This window comes from Pteropus medius, unplaced genomic scaffold (assembly GCF_902729225.1).
Source record: "Pteropus medius unplaced genomic scaffold, Ma_sr-lr_union100, whole genome shotgun sequence".
Classification (NCBI taxonomy): Eukaryota; Metazoa; Chordata; class Mammalia; order Chiroptera; family Pteropodidae; genus Pteropus; species Pteropus medius.
This window is the reverse complement of record NW_024350319.1, coordinates 16,265,766-16,286,481: the sequence shown is the minus strand read 5'-3', so window position 1 is coordinate 16,286,481 and position 20,716 is coordinate 16,265,766. Positions and strand designations below refer to the sequence as shown.

The 20,716-nt window shown below is 33.6% G+C and overlaps 1 protein-coding gene, 1 non-coding gene and 1 pseudogene across 2 annotated transcripts in view; 2 read left to right on the top strand and 1 right to left on the bottom strand.

The window, feature by feature from the left end:
* Nucleotides 1-17,809, top strand: part of SYDE2 (synapse defective Rho GTPase homolog 2) — a 32,788-nt gene extending 14,979 nt beyond the window's left edge. The window contains exons 4-7 of the mRNA XM_039838723.1: nt 1,964-2,090; nt 7,478-7,659; nt 10,271-10,502; nt 15,400-17,809. Coding sequence (XP_039694657.1) covers nt 1,964-2,090; nt 7,478-7,659; nt 10,271-10,502; nt 15,400-15,899 — 1,041 coding nt within the window. The 3' untranslated portion in view covers nt 15,900-17,809. The remainder of the gene's footprint in view (nt 1-1,963; nt 2,091-7,477; nt 7,660-10,270; nt 10,503-15,399) is intronic.
* LOC120583564 (U6 spliceosomal RNA) lies at nt 7,992-8,097 on the top strand. The gene has a single exon (XR_005647805.1). It is a non-coding gene; the product is annotated as a U6 spliceosomal RNA (small nuclear RNA).
* On the bottom strand, nt 11,762-11,880 carry LOC120583470 (uncharacterized; annotated as a pseudogene).
* Nucleotides 17,810-20,716: the final 2,907 nt, after the last annotated feature.

Here is a 20,716-nt window from a genome sequence, read left to right as displayed (position 1 = left end):
GTTTCACCATGAATATCAGGTTTTGCTAGTCACACCAAAAATAGTTTATGGCATCTTCCAAATGCTTTAAAGGCTATTATCACCCATCTCTTGCTTCTAATGGGAAAAATTACTATAGAAATCATACTCATGGTCCATCCAGTACAGATTCTATCTCTGATAGAGGCATCAAGCATGTACTTCAAGTGTTTCATTCAAGAAGTCAGCCTATGAAGTTAGGGATATATTCTAAAATAGCCTTTCCTTGAAATATGTATATTAGATTTTTTTTCCTTTACTCACCTTTAAAAAATATGTAATTTCAGCATGTTCCATTAATTTATTACTTACTATTGAAGTATTACTTTTTTTAATTTGTTCATCTCCTTTTCAAGTTCAAGGGGCTATATCCTTATGGGATTTTGTGATACTTAATTATGCTTACACAAGAAAGGCTGTACTCAAGTTAATTTCTTCTAATGTGATGACATTTCCTTTGATCATCTCTAATATTTTAGTTCCATTTTCTGGACCATGTACAGTTCTACCATGTCTTTCTTGCAATGATGTGACCAGCAGAGCACATGCTAATCTCACTGTGAATGTATCATGAATGTGGATAAGAGTAGGAAATTTGAATTTTATTCCCAGTATATTACTTGGTTTCCCATATTATGCTGATCCTTTTGAATATAACAACACCTTAGGTTACCTCCTCTTAGAAATAGTCATAAGTTCCTTACTATCTTTCACTTAGTAACTTTCCATCTCAAATATTTTGGATAACATTTCTCTGTATCCATTATTGACACTTTCCTATATTAAGACACACCTTCTGTAGTGTATTCTATCAGATATTTAATGACTCAGAAGAGGTTAGTGTAATAAGTAAACCTGGACATTTCATTTGTGTACTCCTTCCTCTAGGTCATTTATAACTTTTTTTTTTTTTGGTTTAACTTTTAAAATGATTCCTAGTTCACATTCTTAGCAGTTCCCATTGTTTGTTTTTACTTTATTCCTGTCTTGAAATAATTTCTTTATTCATAACTTACTTCAAGGTGATTGAACTTTCTAAATAGTCTTTGATGGGGAAGTATAGGTGCCAACCACTTATTTTCCTTAGTTTTCTTGAAGGTTTATTTTTTTAAAAAACTTGGATTGCTTAATCAGGCATGCTTTTTCTTTACAGATACCGTGTTGATTTCCTCCCAGTGAACTTCTTAAGACTTAATATTTTAGAACCTGTATGAACTAACAGTGTTCAAAAAAACAAATCTTTTTAACATAGGTTGAGAGGATGGGTGGTATCTTATCTGTGCATCTTATATACATTTCGAACTAGAGGTTTTATTTTACCTTTGATATACTATTTTAATTGAAGTTCCATCATCACTTTATAATCAGTTAACTTGATAAGTTAAAAAAAAATCATAGGTTTGCTTTTACTTCTTCCTGAGAATCTTTTCTTTCCTAAAAAGATAATTTTACACAAGTAGTATATTGGAAACTTATTTCAACTATATACTTTTTTATGGATAAAGAAACTGAGTTTTAAAGAGATTAAATAACTTGCCCAAATTCACCAAGCAAAAAGTGATAGAGCGAGGCTTTGTGAATTCAAAACCCATGTTTAGCCACTGTATTATTTCAGTCTAGAGCAAAAAATGTTAAAGGACACCATCGTGGGGCATGGAGATATTGGTTGAGCATATAAAACTAAAAGAAAGGGATTGTGTCTTTGCTTAAGAGAGCCAGCACTATAGAAATCATAGTATGTTGTTTGAATTTAAATGAAGGAATAGAATGTTTTCATTAAACTAATCAATATAGTCTATTATGAAATTTTAAAAGTTGTGTTTGAAATATTTTTAATTAAATGCCATCAAAACATATTTGATTGCCAAGTTCATGTGATTTATACATACTATACTATTTTCTCTTTATCAAATTTACCATAATGTGGCCATAATTTTATTTCTAGGTAGTAGGCCTATACCGATTATGTGGTTCAGCAGCAGTCAAGAAAGAACTTCGAGAGGCTTTTGAGAGGGATAGCAAAGCTGTTGTTCTGTGTGAAAACCAGTACCCAGATATAAATGTAATAACAGGTAATAAATAGATTTTATTTTATGTACACAATTTGGAAAGACTACATCTGTAGGAAAGAGCATTGAAATACTATTTTGTAGCCTAAATTTAATTTGCTTTTATTCTAAAGTCTTATCTTGAGAAAATTAGAGACAACTTCCTGGGAGAGGTGACTGCTCAGCTAACTTTTAAAAGGTGAACTGGACTTAGCCGGGCAAAGGTTGAAGGAGGGTACTCTGTTAGCAAAAACATGGAGATGAAAAACTACATGAGTTACAACACTTGGTAAAAAGGAAAGCACTAGGCAGGTGAGTGCTGAGAGATGCCTAGGGTGCTTTCTCACACTGGAACCCAGAACTGATGATGAGGATACTTTGGAAACATCAGAATTTTTTTTCTCCCCTCCCTTCCCCTTCCTTCTCTCCCTTTTCCTCCCTCCTTTCTTCCTTCCCTGCCTTCCTTTCTTTTTACTTCCTTCTTTCCTTACCCCCTCTCCTCTCTTTTCTCCTTTCCCTCCCCTCCTCCCTCCTTCCCTCCCTCCCTTCCAAGTTAGTTGGATGAGAGTTTCCATGTAATAGGTTTTATAATACTACTGCATTAGAGATACACAGCTAGCTAGGAGGGCCAGAGTTCTTGGCAGAGAGAACAGGGTGAATTTTGTGATGGACAGTTAATAAAACATGTACTATAAACTAGCCTCTAAGAGAGAGAAGTAGTTCTAGTGATTAGGATGCTTTTTTTCTTTTAAGTGTGATGATACCTATATGCCACAGTCTCGCCATTAGCCTAAGCGATTTTAACATACAATCGACCAATCCCGAATCTTTTTGTTAAAAGACCATTCTTTCTCCATTGAACTGATTTTGCACCTTGTCAAAAATCAATTGACCATAAATGTGAGGGTTTATTTTATCTAAATTTTAGTTCATTGATCTATATGTCTGTCCTTATCCCAATACTGCATTATTTTGATTACTGAAGCTTTGTAGTACATTTTGAAATTGGGAGGTATTAATCTTCCAATATTCTTTTTCAAGATTTTTTTGTTTGTTTGTTTGTGGCTATTTTGGATCTCTTGCATTTCCCTGTGAATTTTAGAATCAGCTTGTAAATGTCTGTGAAAAAGCTAGCAGGGGTTTTGATAGGTTTTGCATGGAATCTATAATCAATTTGGAGATTATTGCCATGTTAACAGTATTAAGTCTTCTGATCTATAAACATGGGATAGCTTTCCATTTAGATCTTCTTTTGTTAAATTCCTAAGCTATTAGAAATGGAATTACCTTAATTTTATTTTTGGACTGTTCATTTTTAGTGTGTAGAAATACAATTGATTTTTGCGTGTTGATCTTGTACTTTGTTAAACTTGCTTATTAGCTCTATTAGTTTTTTTAGTGGATATACAAAATTATGTCATCAGCAAATAGAGATAGTTTTACTTCTCTCTTTTAAAAATGGATTCTTTTTACTTCTTTTTCTTGAGTAATTGCCTAGCTAGAACCTCCAATATGATATTGAACAGCAATGGCAAGAGTGAACATCCTTGTTCCTGATTTAGGAGAAAAACATTCAGTCTTTAGTTATGATGTTGACTGGGTTTTTCATAGGTCCTCTTTATCAAGTTGAAGAAATTCTTTTCTATTTCAGGTCTGTTGCGTGTTTTTATCATGAAAGGGTGTTGGATTTTTTTTCAATGACTTTTCTGAGACTATTGAAATAATCAGTTGTTTTTTGTCCTTTATTCTGTTGATATGGTATATTATATTAATTGTTTTTCAGATGTGAAGCCAAGCTTGTATTCTGAGATAAATCCCACTTGATCATGATATATATATTTCTTTTAAAAAAATATTTTGCTGGATTTAGTGTGTGAGTATTTTATTGAGGAATTTTGTGTCTGTATTCCTAAATATTGGTCTATAGTGATGTCTTTGTCTGGTTTTCGTGTCATGGTAATATTGGCCTTGTAGAATGAGTTGGAAGTGTTCTCTTCTGTTTTTGGGAAGAGTCTGTGAAGAATTAGTGTTAATTCTTCTTTTAGGATTTGATAGCATCTATCTGAGCCATGCTATTTTTTGTGGGAAGTTTTAAAATTACTAATTCAGTCCCTTGTTACAAGTCTATTCAGGTTTTCTATTTCTTCTTGAGTCACTTTCAGTAGTTTATATCTCTCTACAAGTTCTACTTTCATCTGAGTTTTCTAATTTATTGTCATACAGCTGTTCATAGTATTCACTTATAATCCTTTTTATTTCTGTGAGGCTGATAGTGTTGTCCCCTCTTTTATTCCTGATTTTAGTTATCTGAATCTGCTCTCTTTTTTTCTTAGCCTCATTGAAGGTTTGTAAATTTTGTCGATCTTTTCAAAGAACCAATTTTTGATTTTGTTGATTTTACTTTTTTATTATCTATTTCATTAATTTCTACTATGGTTTTTATATATTTTTTGTTACTTTGAGTATAATATGCTCCTCTTTTTTTACTAGCTTCTTAAGAAAGAAACTGAAGCCATTGATTCGGTTGAGAGTTGACGATGCATCAGAGAGTGTTCTAGGTGTTGGGCATACAGGGCTCAAGAAGACAGAGAAGGTTCCTGTTCTCAGGAGCCTACATTCTAGTAGTGGGGAGTGGAGGATTAGAGAGGGAGGATAGAGGATGGAAGTGAACACAGTAAAGTAGCTAATAATTAAAATAAAATAGCTAATAATTGTTTTTTTTTTATCTCTCCCTCCCTCTCCCCTCCCCCTTTCTCCTCCTCCCTTCTTCTCTCCCTCCCTCTCTCTCTCCTTCCCCAGAGTGTTTATTTAATATCTTCTCACTCTCTTCAAATTGCATTTCACCAGGTAACACTCTTAGTGATCACCTTGCCTCCTAACTTCTCAGAGAAAATAGAAGTGATCAGATGGGAACTTCCTCTACTTTTTGTGACCCAACTTGCCAACCTGCCTTCTTTGGCATACATCCTTTCTTACTTTCCACTATCCTTTTTGTAACAGTATAGAAATGATCTTCCTCACACTTTGTACTAATTTTAACTCTCTTTTGTGTTCTCAGGAGTCTCTTCTTCCTTCCTCTTTGGGGGCTTTACTTAATAGATTATATTTCTCTCTCCTGGACCTTAAAAACCATTTTAATATCTTCTTTACATTAGCAATTAAATGTTGAAGTCATTCCCATCTTAAAAAAAAAAAATCCCTACTTTGATCCTGCTTCACCCTGCCCTTCCTGCTACTCTGTGGTTGCCACCTTCTCGCAAAGCCAGATTTCTGGAGCAAGTTGCCTCTCTTTTTTTCTCTTTCTCTGTTTCTTTAATATCTATTCACTTCCTAACCTGCTGCAACTTGATTTCTGTGTCCTTTATTCTCCTGAAACTATGCTTTCCAAGGTTACTGCTTTCCTTCCTTGGTATACATTTTTTGGTCCTTATCTTAAATTATATCATTGTTTCTTATACCTAGTTACCAAACCCTGCTGCTGCCTTAGAACTACAACAGGAATTTGTTAAAAATACAGAGGTATGAGCCCTGACCTCTGGAGATTCTGATTTAGTAGGACTGACATGGGGCTCTGGAATCTATTATTTTAAAGTTCCTCAGATTGTTTCAGTGTGCAGCCAAGTTTGAGAAACACTCTTCTCCATATGATTTAACATAGTTCTTATCTAACCTAACTATTGTTGGATTTGAGTTGACATCACAGACTCTTTCTTGAAACATTCTTTCCTTGGCAGCATATTAGCTAGTTTCTGCCACCCGCCCTGCCTCTTCTTACCACTCATACTTTAGCCATTCCTCTTAGTTGCTTTTGGAAGATCTTCCTGCCAGCCCCTCAGGAGCTGATGTTCTCCAGGGCCTTCTCTTATCATATCACTCTGTATGCTTTCCTGATAATCGCAGTCATTCCCGAGGTTCCAGTTATCATCTTTAAGGTGATCATTCTCAGATCCCTGTCTCCAGCCATCTCTTTCCTGAGCCTCAGATTTTTATACCTAGCAGCCTTGAATGTCCCATAGATACCTTAAGCTTAATATGTTCAAAATAAAACTCCTTTCTATCCCCTAAAATATGGTTTTCCTTCTTTTTCCTCTGTTTCAAGTAATGGCACTATTCACCCAGATGCTGAAGCCCCAAACCTAGGAAACATCCTTACTTCTTCTTTTCCCTCAAAATTACAAATGCATTTTTCGCTTCATGGTCCTGTTTGGGGAATTTATTCTACCAACATGCCTGCATACATACAAAGGAAGCTATGTACTGAAAATATTCAAGCATATAATGGTAAATAAAAAGGGAAGAAACAGAACAAGACATATATGCTACCTTTTATGGAATAAAGGAGAACATAGTAATATATAATTTATATTTTCATAAACAATTACGTGGCAATATGTTTATATTTTAACCAACACTAGAAGGATGCATAAGAAACTAATGAACCATGTTACTATCAAAACTTAAGAGATTATCAGATGGGAAGCTTATATGATCATGTTTAAGTTCAAACTGAGCTTTCAAACTAAATTCTAAGCTGAGAGCATGTTCTGAATTAGTATTGTCTATATTTAGATGTTCGGTGACAGAAATATCTCCTATTTTTCCTTGTGATCACACTCCAGTTTTTAGCTAGCATCTTACCTACCTTGCTTATATGTAACAACCCTTTCCAGGTTGTTCTACTACAGGTGATATCTCTTAGTTCATAACCACTTATGATGTGTTTGGAATTGACTTCTCTCATTCCTATTATAGTGACAAGTCTGATGTTTTCTGTTCTTGGCTTTTGGTTTCATTTGTTTGATTTTAGGAATGATTTTTTTCTTCCACAGTGTAGCATTAGAGATAATCCAACCATCCAGTATCTATGTTTTTTATACATACACGCACGTACACACACACATACACACAAGACATCTCCAGTATTAAAGAAGAAATATATTTATATAGGTCTTATTTGCAAGGGCTTTGATCACTGACGCTCTTTCATTATCAATTAAAAGGCTGGAAATTCAAAATTCATATAATTGGAATAATTTACAATTAATAATATACCTTGATTTCTTAACTTTTGTTTTACATGCATTTAGAGGAGGTTTTTATGGGGAAGAATTAATAGGGTATATGTATCAAAAATGATTTACTTTATTAGCAACAAACCTATATGTATGATAATTGGAAACTACATGTGTGCTTTTGAAACATGCTTTGAAAACAAAAAGTCAATGAGGCAATTTATAAGAATATAAAATGTTACTATTTTATTATAGTTTTTACATTGTTGCTTTTATAATTTTCAAAATATTAAAAGTTGGCTGTAATAATACTTAAATAAAAAAAAAAATTTACCGCAGTTTTCTATTTCACTTTGAAGACCAATTGCCAACTGTCTCTGATTTATTTGTTTTCTCAAGGTGTTCTTAAGGATTATTTAAGAGAACTTCCTTCTCCTCTGATAACAAAGCAGCTTTATGAGGCTGTATTAGATGCAATGGCAAAAAATCCCTTGAAAATGTCATCAAATGGTTGTAAGAATGATCCAAGTGACTCCAAGCACACTGTCGACCTGCTAGATTGTCTGCCTGATGTTGAGAAGGTAAGCATAATTGTATACATTTTTCCTGAAAGGCAGCTAATGAATTTTATACTTAGCTCCAGAACTACAAATAATTTTTAGCTATTTAACATCTGTGGCACTCATGAGTTTTAGCTGTCTTTACTAAAGTCTTGTTAAACAGCATAAGTCTAGAAACTGCTTCTTAAACAGAATCAATTTAGAAAAAATGTTATCTTTGTGTGATTTTGGCCTAGGCATGAATACTCCCATAAGTTTTTAAAGAGTATTGTTATCTTATTATTAAAATAATATATGTTTATTATAGAATAATGGGGAATATGTAGAAAAGAAAAATGAAAATTACAATTATTGTGCTCACTTCAGCAGCGCATGTACTAAAATTGGAACGATACAGAGACGATTAGCGTGGCCCCTGTGCAAGGGTGAGCGCAAATTTGTGAAGCATTCTATATTTTTTTTGAGCAATGCCATCCCAATAATTTTTAATAATAATAATAATAAATAAAATTACAATTATCAAAATCTAAAGGCAACTATAATTAAAATTTGTTTTTTTCTTTTAGTATTTTAAGAATATCATTAACTGTTTTGGAGTACATGGCTTAGCCTCAAGACTTAAGCGACCTTCACCCCTACCATTTCCTTCCTCCTTGCCTCTTCCCGTTAGTCCCCTCCCCACAATTTAAATCTTGGGACCAATATATTCAGGTACGGCTGAAGGAGAAATGGAAAGATGGCTGGGTCTGCAGAACCAGGCTTAGCTTAACTTTTAGCCATTGTTTCTCAGAACAAAAGGGAAAATAAGGGAAAAAGATATGGTCGGGCTTGTCCAGATAAGGCTGATTTTGTCCATATTTCTTCCATGTGAGGACGGAAAGGGCAAGAGTTAGTGAGTAGAAGTGTTAATCCCAAGCTTCATTCACTAGTTTACTGTAGTCTTTTGAACATCCTGTGCTGTGTCCAATTAGATTAGAAATTACTGCTTCTTTGGGTGGCGGGAAGGGGACAGCTATAAAGAGGTGAACAGATGCAGAAGGGCAGGGTGAAGGGATAGTCCCTCACCAATATTAAGTATAAGTGTCATTTTACATATAAGTGAAGAAATGAGTATCAGGGAATTTAAATTACTTTCCCAAGGTTATATGACTTTTGTGAGTGTTATAGTCTATCATGTGAATTTAGGTCTTTCTTACCCTAAAACTTATGCTATTAACATCTTTTCTAAAAAGGCTGCATAATATTCCACTGAGTGGATTTGACATATGACTGTTTTCTTGTATAATATTTAGGTTTTGATCCTATTTGTATATATTTGTTCACAGATTTCTTTTCATCTAGAATTACTTATTTGTATGAGAATCTTAGAGTACAATTGCTTATTTAAATGATGTGAACATTTTAAGGCTCTCAATACATATTTTTATATTACTTTTCAAGAGGGGAAAAACAATTATATATTTTTTGGCTCATTTTATTTAGTAGACAAAAAAAGATTTGTTATTTTAAGTGGCATTTTTTTTTTGTTTTCTATTAAGAGTGAACCTTATATATTTAAACAGTTGTGGTTGTATGTGTGTTGTGTTAACCAGTGTGCGACTGGTTTTGATGTCAAAATATCAATTCTTCTCTAGTTTTCATTTCATCTTCATTTATTCTCTTCACAGCCAAACATTGACAGAATGTTTATTCCGGCTGTCATCACTTCTTTACCACTCATTTACTACTCAACACATTGCAATCTGGCTTTCTGCCCCATCTCTCTGGACTTGTCCTTGCCAAGGTTACTAATGACCTTCTAATCCCTAAATCCAGTTGTCACTTTTGGCTCCAGAAATAATATGTCATTTATTTTTTCCTCATAATTTTTAAAATTACAGTTCTAGTTGGCATTTATTTTTTCAATACAATTATAAAGAAGAAATTACACACTCATTTGTTAAATGATTGTATGCCACTACTTCAAAAAACATCATTTCTTTCCATAATTACTTAAACCTAAATAACCATTCCACTTCTTGAACAAACTCCCCTTACTAGTTTCTTCAAGGATTAAAAACTTTTTTTTTCAATAAATTTGCTTTTCTAATTATATTATTCTTCCCTTGTCCAAAGTTTGTCTACCTGAAATATTTATTAGTTAATTAAGAAGCCATTTGGGTCTTTTCCCCAATCTGGATCATGATAGAACTTTGCCACATTGTGAAATGGTTAGCTTCCTATATTTAAGGATGCTAGTCTCCTACTTATGACGACAGGATTTATCCATACTCCTCTTTCTATCACAGCCTTTGCTGTTGTCATTTTAGAGAAGGGAAGAGAGGGAAACATTATTGGTATAATTACCTAGGAACTCCAGCTGAAATTTGGACTGCATTCTTGAGCATTTTGTAAAGAATGTATAATATAACCATTTAATGGATCAAATTATGTTATTGGAACCTAAGGGTCCTGTGTAACATTTCTATAATAAAATAAGTTTCAAGTTCCAAACATCCAACTTACAAACAAACGAATCTTTGAGATAACCTTTTAAAAAGTGACAGGATGTCTATGTTTTCTGCTATTAATTGCGACCTTGCATTTGCCCTTGTATAACTAAATATATTAAGTGAAATTCAATTTAATTTAGGCAACCCTAAAGATGTTGTTGGATCATTTGAAATTGGTGGCTTCTTATCATGAAGTGAATAAGATGACCTGCCAGAATTTGGCTGTGTGCTTTGGACCAGTATTATTAAGTCAGAGGCAAGAGACTTCCAACCATAACAACAGAGTCTTTACTGATTCAGAAGAACTCGCCAGTGCTTTGGATTTTAAAAAACATATTGAAGTTCTTCATTACTTACTTCAACTCTGGCCAGGTAAATGATTCTATAGAAATATTTTTCTCTTTCAGTGATAGGGTGTTTGAATTAGCTGATCATTAAATATGCTCATATATGATTAAAGAAAACATCTCTGGATTTTGCTTTTTGAAATAGTTATGAATTAATACCTGCCCTTTAGATTTCTCCATTTAAATTTTCTGCTTTTACTGATAACATTATAAACATATAGATCAATCTGTACATTTTGGATTTGGTCAGATCTGGATTTGAATTCTGGTTGTGTCACTAATTAACAGTCTGACTCTTGGGCAAGTTCTTTAACATCTTAGAGCCTCAGGGTCACCTTCTATCATATGGATTTAATAATATGCTTATAGAATTAATAGGAGAATTAAATTAAAAAATGTATATATAAGATGCTCAGCACAGCTCTTGGTACATAATAGGTACTCAGTCAATATTAATTTTTTTTTATTCTCATTTTTATTTCAACTGGCTTGAAGCAGAATTTATATTTCTCCTTAGATCAGTTCTTCTTGACATCTTACTGTAGTAATGGGCATTCTTCAAATTATCCTGGCTTCAACTGACAATTATCTCTGATTTTTTCATCTTTCGTATCCATCCCTTATTCCAGTTAATAACAAATGACTGACATTTTCCTAATATACCTCTTACATAGTTTCAGAACTAAAAGGAATACGTATGTAATTGAATTATATCCCATATTTAATTTCCAAAATTTCCTTACCCTGTGATAAGTGCCCCTGCTCCCTCCCTCCCACCCTGCATGGTACCAAACGGGAGAGTACTTAGGTGCTTAGTGGCCCGCAGAGTGATAGAGAGCTTCGGCTCTGGAGTCGGGCTTGGATTCAGACCTGGACTGTGTCTCTCACCGATAGTGTGGACTTAGGCAAATACTTCAGTTTCCCTAAACCTCAGTTTGCTTCTCTATAAATAGTGCCTACATCAGAGTTGTTGTGAAGATTCAGATAAAACATCTAAGGCAATGAGCAGAGTATTTAGAATAAAGTTGGCCCTCAATAAATGTGCTTTGTTACTTTTATAGATTTATATGAGAAGAATAGATCAAAGTACAAAGGAATGCTTGATGTAGTCTTTTAAAGTAAACCTAATTTTTTAAAGTGAATTAAAAATCAAGCTAATAACAATTTTCTTTTTTTAAGAAATTTCTTTTTATTTTTTATTTTTACTTTTATTAAGGTGAGGCAACCCTTGGTTGACCTCACAGATTGCAAGGACTTTGTCAGCTTACAATCTCTCTTTTTTTATGCCTAGCGCACCTGTTCTTCCTAGGTGGTCTCCCATCTAAATATTACCCAGGCCCGACCCTGTTTAGCTTCCAAGATCGGATGGGATCGGGCTTGTTCAGGGTAGCATGGCTGTAGACAAGCTAATAAAAATTTTCAGCTTTTAAATTTGGAAAGTTAAATTTTTTCTCTTTTTTAAACACAGGCTTAAAAGTCATTTCTAATTTATATTTTAGCTGAATTAGTATGTATTATTAATTATTTAAAAATCCTGAGTCAAGATTCTCTGGGTAATTGGTGTAATTTCTGCATTTAGTGCCTAGTATAAGGGATCTCTCAGGTTAAAGTATTAAATATGTGTTTCCTAGCTTTTCCTAAAACTGCTTTAATTCTAATAAACATCAGGAATTGAGAGAGGAGTCATCTTATCATTCTAGTCACAAAGGAAAACTTGCTTGCCTGAAGATATCATTAAGTTTATCAGTACCTGAGTTCTTTATCATTAATTCTATACCAGAAATTAATGTCATTTCATTATTTTGTAGTGGCCACCTTAGTTTTGGGTATAGGAACTTATATATTATGTTATAGAAAAAGCAGGTTTAGATTTCAGATTCACAGTATTTCAATGACAACCTAAAACTGACTCCTATTCCAAAGATTTGTGTTGTTGGATTTAAAAATAACTGCCTCTTTTATATAACTTTTAATTTTTGTTTAGTTATAGCACCTCAGACAAAGGACAGAACAGAGTAGTTAGTTTTTCCCTCTAAATCATTTGCTTCTGGACTGAAGAAAAGGCAGAAATCAAGTAGATGTAATATAATTACTGAGCCTGAGAAAACTGATGGTAACATAGAGAATGGGCCATAGCATATTAATTTGGTGAATGCCCATCTCATGCATTCAACAGGTTTTGGCTCTCCTTGCTATGCATATCTTACTTATTTTTCTTTTTGGACTTTCCCTTACTACAGAGGTAAAAAGAGTTGGTTCCACTTTCTCTCTCCCGACATTCTTTTTTACTTTCTTAACTTTTTGTTTTGTGTTTTTGTTTGTTTTGTTTTTTTTTTTTTTACTTTGGGGCAAGATTATAACTTGCTTTGAGCTTTCCATTTGATAAATCTTATTTTCAAAGTGATCAGTTAGAACCCTAACACATTGGCACTGGAAGGTAAAAATCATCCTGCCAATGGTTTTTCAGATTGTCTTTTGCCAAAGCCCTAAGTTTCTTTGGAAGCAGTGTTAGGGCCAGATTGGCAACAGGTAGGGGAACAAAATGGAAGTACACTTCCCTTTTGACCAAAAACAGTCTTTTCATCTTTTTTATGTAATGGGTTTATACAAAATTGTTGCTCTTCGAAAATAGGTTTGCCTTTTTAAGAATATTGAAAATTACCGATAGACTGCCATTTCACTTTACAGATGGAGAAATAGCTTTAGAGAGTGTACCTGCAGACCAGCTGTTTTCTGTATTACATTAATTTCCCCTAATCCTTTTAATTTCATTTTTCTCATGAGCTTAAACTTCATGAGATCAGGGGCTATATTTTGCTTACCCTTATCATTGCAGGTCCTAACAGAGTACTTGGCACTAACTAGACAATATATTCTGTTAAATAAAGCAATTATACTATAGATAAAAGGCTAATAAAGTGGGGATTAAAAATATAAATTCGGTAGAAAACTAGATAAGAAAATTAAGTTTCTTAGTACTTATTATATTTTGAAAGTTTTTCAGTAGCCTTATAGACTGCATTTTTCATTTTATTCTGTCGAAGATGAGTAGTCAACAGTGCTGGGAAAATTAGAGCTTTTTTTTGTAGTTAAAATTAGCCATTTTCTCTTCATAATTAATAGGAAATCATTCTACCGTCAGTAGTTTAAAAAGCCAGTGAAGCTGATTTTTCAGAAATTGTATTTGTGTCTAAAAGATATAAATATTATAATAGGTTTTGTAAATATTTTCCAAGAAAATTTACAAAAACAATGTTTGAATAAGGACTTGGTTAAACAACTTTAAGCAGCTGGCAACAAAATAAACCTGGATTTTGCAAGTGAATGTCAGAAAATGCAAGCACAATAAGACAAGCTTAAACACAGTCAAAAGTATTTCACTTTGGTTGGATCAGAAACCAGATGACCTCAGGGTTAGCAGAGTACTGTAATGGCTTGGCAAAAACAACAGGCAAGACACTTAAGCACTATGGAGAACAAGAATAGCTCAGAAAATGAAGGGAGAAAAGCAAAGATTGGAAATAAGCAGCTAGAGAAAAAGGACTATGGATAATCAGACAGTGCAAAAATTCAGATATCCATGCTGCACATTCTGCAATTTCATTAGTTAATGGCATGGGACATTCTATATTAATACTGTTATTAAAGATCAGTTTAAAGTAAATACCAGACCTTTATTTTCTAGAAAATTTTAGATCAAGAGCTTTTAGCTATTCATAACAATATAAAATAACCACTATAAAAATGCAGATAAGTAGAAATGTTAAAAGCATACCTATATACAGTTATCAAGTATTTTAATAAAAGCTAAGTTTTAAAAGTTATGACTAAAAGTTATCACTAAGTCTGGAAAACTAGAACCATATATATGTTTATGTTACTTTTTAATTATTTTATTTTGTACAGTAGGAAACAAGTATTCAGTATGCATTGGAGACTATAAAGTTGGTACATTATCACTGATGATATGTTCTATTAGAGAAGGACAGTATAAACAAGAGGTACTTATTAACAGAATAAACAAGCAGAAAGAGAATGGTATTAAGGACAGGTTTTAAAAGCTATGCTTCAACATTTAAATTAAGTTTGTTTTATATACAGAAGAGCCTTAGACAAATTTTTTGTTCAATATACAGTAAAGAGTAAATGGTGAAGCCTTGATTTGTTATGAAATAATGTGTGTCTCTATGGTAATCTGTATGGCCAGCGCAACACATACCCTTAGAAGAAATTAGTCTTGATATGAGGAATGTTATTTGAGATTATGAGATACCTAACCAGAATGGGAAAATAAAATATCTGTACTATTTTCAGGCAATAAATGAAGACTATTAGTAACTAATGCTGTGTAATCAAACTCAGGTAACAAGTGGTGAAGTCTAGTATTTGCATTTTATCAAAGTGAAATTTGGGCTGCTTAGTAAATTATGACACTGCTACTAATAGAATTGCAAAAACACACAAAGGTCAGAACTTTTAGTGTGAGCACTTTAGATGCCTTTGCCTCATTTAGATGTTTGCAGACAAAGGAACTTTTTGTATTGTTTGTATACCAACATGCCTTGCCTGCTTTTTGCTGTAGCTTTTAATTTAGAAGCTACCAGCTTAGCTACTGTTTGAATTATAACTAGATAATAATTAACTTGCACAGAAAGTTAACCAACATTAGAAATTCAATTTGTTTGGGGATGTTATGATATAGCATGAATTAGAACCCCTGAACATTCTACTAGCTTTTGTCCCTAATCTTAACTATGTGTGGTAATAGAAAAAATAATTATGGAATGCTTTCCTTAGATAGCATGCATGTTTTTGTTTTAATGCATGTCTTTAGTTGATTATTAAATGGCTTATCTTTAGCTCTGTTTTTTTTAAGGCCAATTGGATTACTGTCACAAAGCAAATTTATTGTTTGTTTCTAGTGCATCGTTTAACTGTCAGAGAATCAACAGACAATTTGTTCCCAGAGGAGAAGTCTTCTCTAAATTATTTGAGAAAGAAGAAAGAACGACCTTACGTGTTAAATTTGAGCAGTAACGATTCATCAAGAGTACTGAGGCCAAGGCAAACCAGATTAGATAGTCCACTTAGTAATCGTTATGCAGGAGACTGGAGCAGCTGTGGAGAAAACTACTTTTTAAATACAAAAGAAAATTTAAATGATGTGGATTATGATGACGTCCCTTCAGAAGATAGAGAAAATGGAGAAAATTGCAGCAAAATGTATGGACCAGATATAATGATTGAACAGCCAATTCCCATGTCCAAAGAGTGCTCATTTCAGACATATTTGACTATGCAGACAATTGAGTCTACAGTAGATCGAAAAGTCAATCTCAAAGATCTACAAGAAAGTATTGATACTTTGATTGGAAATCTGGAGCGTGAGCTCAACAAAAATAAGCTTAGTATGAGTGTCTGAGACTGAGGTTTTTCACAATGTTTTAAAGTTTCAAATCTTTCCATTTTCTTATACCTCTCACAGTGATTTTTAAAATTGTTTTATTCTTGAAACCTTCAGTTAATTTCTAATAAGTTAAGTGATTCAGTTAAAAATACTACTCATTAATATAATTTTTACTTATCTAATTAGAAAAATTTACTTGGAGTAAAGATAACTTGGACTTCTTGTGAATATTTAAATCTTGCCAGTTTTATAGAGATAACTTTAAATGCACTTGTAAGTTTCAGATAAGTTATTAGCCCTCAAGAATTTTATACTTTATAGGAACTGCTCTTCTGCAGCTGAAACAGATGTTCCTTTTAGAGGAACATTGCAGCTGCTTAGTCAGATTTGCAGTATCAGTCCAAGTACACTGCAACATCATTTGTTCACATTTCATTTGCAATGCAAATGCTGCTATAAGAAAACATTTTTGTAAATAAAAGTAAAATTATACAAATATTGATGTATTCTGTATTAACATTTAGTAATTATTTAAGCTTATTAAAATTAAATATTTTTATAATTCTGAAAATATGTGTATAAGTACATATATGTATAGGTATTAGAAAGGGGGGAGGGATGGGCTGCAGAATCACGTTTCTTTAAAGTATATATGTCATGAGGCCAAAATCATTAGCTTAAAATGTCTTTTTCAGGGAAAGAACTTTTAAGTTAAAGGAGGAGTTGCATAGAAACACATGAACCAAAACACTAGATGCATCTGAATAGAAATAATAGACTTCCTTTTTTTTTGATTTACAGAAAGTCAGAATATCCCCAATGGGAATTCATCTTTTAAAGTGAAATCCTCTAACTTCTTATAGGCTTAAGTGCCCAGATTTCTGCACTGGTGACATAGATTATAAAAAATTTCTCCTATTCTATGCATTTTTATGTTCCACTTTTTAAAAAAATTAATTATACGTAAAACATATTTATTTATAGTAGTACATTTATAACATTGACTTTGTAATTACCTTCATTTGTTCCTAAAAAATCTTGCCAGCTTACTACATGTTATTGATTTTTAAAAATTAACTTATATTGGCTAAGTGTATCTACAAGGTAGTCATAGCAATCAGCAGTGTTTGAAAATGAACATTTAGAAGCCTTTTTGAAAATTAAATTGGAATGTATTTTTTAAAACTTTTATACCTACAAAATGTATAATTTTAAAATTATAAATAAAATTTGAATTACCAACTTAAAGATGTAGCAGCCATTAGAAAACCTGACTTGATGTTTTTCTAAATATTAAAGTATTTAACTATTTGTATGCAATATACATTGATAAACAGAACACCTTGTTATTTAACTTGAAGACTCAATTGTTAAAAAAATAACTATTTTTATGTGAAATTTTTATTTTTTAAAGCTTTGTTAAACAATTCAGAAGAATACCAAAAGAATATGTGACACTTATATATAGTGAATAAACAGTCAAAAGAAATGTATTTAAATAATTTGTAAGAAGACTGTCTCGATCTTTTTGTTTGCTATATCATGTATATTATATGACTTGAATAAGTTGTTCCACAAATGTAAAAGTTATATTAAAATATTACCTTGATGTCATGCTATTATCATAATGATTTTAAGCATCACTTATTTTAATGTCATTCTTTTTAAACATGTTAAAGTATTGGACCACTATGTATTATCCACAAATATATGTAATAACTTTATTTGGTCCGTAATTGAATTTTCCAGACTCTAATATACTTTAAGGGCCATACTTATTTTGTTATATTATGTTGGATAGGAATAATTTTAAAGTTAATCTCTGCCATTTTAAATAGAAAATACAAAATATCTTTTGTTGTCTAAATCACTGAGTCATAACAATAAACCTCTTTGACTCTGCTGTATTCAGTAGAACTCAATAATTTATGCCTTTATTTTATTTATTTATTTATTTAATGGTGACATTGGTTAATGAAATCCAATAAGTTTCAGTTGTATGCTTTAACAGTAAGGCATATATATATTTGCACGGTGTTCACTTCCCATAGTTAGATTTGTTTCTGTCACCACATATTTGACCCCCTTTACCCCGTCTACCTCCCTCCTTCTCCCTCACCCCCTACCCTCTGGTAACCACTAGTCTATAGTCCATGGCCATGTGTCTCTGTTTGTCCTGTTCATTTGTTGCTTTTAGGTTTATATCCCACATACAAGTGATATCATGTGATTTTCGACTTTTTCTGTCGGGCTTATTTTGCTTAGCATGATTATCTCGAGGTTCATCCATGTTGCAAATGGCAGTATTTCATCTCTTCTTAGGGCCGAGTAATATTCCATTGTATATATGTACCACAGCTTCTTTAGCCAATCATCTATCATAGGATACTTCAGTTGCTTCCATGTCCTGGCCACTGTGAATAATGCTGCTATGAACATCGGTGTGCAAATATCTTTTCGGATATGGGTTTTCAAGTCTTTGGGGTAAATACCCAGTAGAGGGATTGCTGGAACATATGATAGGTCAATTCTTAGTTTTTTGAGGAACCTCCATACTATTTTCCATAGTGGCTGTACCAATTTGCAGTCCCACCAGCAGTGTATGAGGGTTCCTTTTTCTCTGCATCCTCTCCAGCACTTGTTATTACTTGTCTTATTGATAACAGCTATTCTAATAGGTATGAAATGGTATCATTATGGTTTTGATTTGCATTTCCCTAATAGCTAGTGATGTTGAGCATCTTTTCAAATATTTGTTTATGCCTTTATTTTAAATGGCCTTTCGAATATTTTTTGAGTTTTTATACCTGCTTTTTATAATATCCTGGGATCTTCCTATGCTATTAGACTGTTAACTGTCATTCCCTTCAAACTCTACCAGCTCTAATATTTTTTAAGATTAAGAACAATTTTAATTTTAGTGTATGTACTTGAAAAAAATTTTAAACAATTCAGTGAATAGAAACTAAAAAGTAAAAGTTCTTTTCTGCCATCTACATCAGTCCCATTTCTCAGAAGTAACAACCACTTTTTAAAAAATATTTTGTGGAGGAAAAAAATGGTGTAGATGATAGAAACACTGTTCATCCCTCTGGCAACCAAATTAAAGTTGTGACGGAAACAAGGAGCAGCAGCAAGGAAAAATTGCCTGGGATCTGGATGAATAAGCCATACAACTACGGAGAAATCCAAGAAAGCACCCTGCAACAGCAGAAGGTAGGACTGGGTAAGGATGCAGGGCTGCCTGGTCCTGAGTGGCTGAGAGATCGGAGGCTGCGGCAGCGGCAGTAGCAGACGCCTCTTAAAGGGGCCGCATCCGCAAGCAGATTTTTGTGGTACGGACCTGCTCTCTCTGAGCACCCGTGCCTGTTCAGCTGTGCGCAGGGGGCACCAGGGACTTACAGGGAGACATTTTTGGAGTGAGGGCCGAGGAGAGACTCAGTACAGAAATGCTGGTGGTATCCATCGTTCCCTGTTGAGCCCTCCCTGCTACCAGTGCACTGGACACAGGGCCACCGTAGCTGTGATGTCATCAAACTGGATAACAGAGGTCACTCTGCCCAGTGAATTCCTTGAAACCCCGCCTCCCCCAACTCATGGCCCCACCCAAGCCACATCCCGGTGTATCCTCGGCGAGTCAGGTGCTCCTTGCTGAGACTCACACTGGTGGAGGCAGCTGACCTCGGTTTCTGGTGTGACCTTTTGAGGGAACTACAAGCACAGCATCTGTGGATTGCTTGCTGAATCTTGACAGGTGGCCCTAGAAGGGTAGAGGCTTGGGCTGAACCTCTCTCAAGACTGTGCCACTGGACACCTACTTCACAGCCCACACTAATAAGACCAGGAGTCTTAGGAGCCTTGCTTCGTACATAGAAATAGACATGGAAAGGCAGCCAAAATGGGAAGACAAAGAAGCAGAAACCATATGAGAGAAGAGAACAGAGAGCCAGATGTAATGGAATCAAGTAATCTAACAGGTGCAGAATTCAAAACACTGGTTATAAAGATGCTCAATGAACTTTTGGGAAGTGTAGATAAATTCAATGAGAACTTCAACAAAGAGATAAAAAAAAAAAAAATGGAAGTAGAAATTATAAAAGGGAACCAGTCCGAAATGAAGAACACACTATCTGAGATGAGAAATATATTAAATGAAATAAACAAAGGAATAAACAAAGTGAATAAAGAAGAGGATCACAGGGCTTATCTAAAAGTCAGGACAGCCAATCAGGACACTCAGAATGGCAAGAAAAAAGATGCCAAGACAGTAAAAATAAGGAGGATATGGGACACTATTAAGGCTCCAAATATTCATCTGATCAGTGTAACAGAAGGAAATCACAATGTTGAAAAGCTATTTGAGGAAATAATGATAGAAAACTTGCCTAACCTGGTGAAGGAAATGGACATAAAATCACAGGAAGCTCAGAGAATTCCAAAACTCAGGGATCTAAAGAGGCCCACACCAAGACACATCATAATTAAAATACCAAAGGTTAAATACAAAGAATATTAAAAGCAGCAAGAGAAAAAAAATAATTACGTCTAAGGGAACACCCATATGACTGGCAGCTGATTTCTCAAAAGAAATTATGCAGGACAGAAGGGCTTGGCAAAAAATATTCGACAGGATGAAGATCCAGGATATACAACCAAGAATAGTTTATCCAGCAAAGCTATCATTTAGAGCTGAAAGACAGATAAAGAACTTCCCAGACAAAAATAAACTAAAGGCATTTATCACTACCAAGCCAGAATTATAGGAAATGTTGGAGGGACTTCTTTAAGAAAAAAAAAAAACATGTATCAAAAACGGGAATAAAGAATGGTAA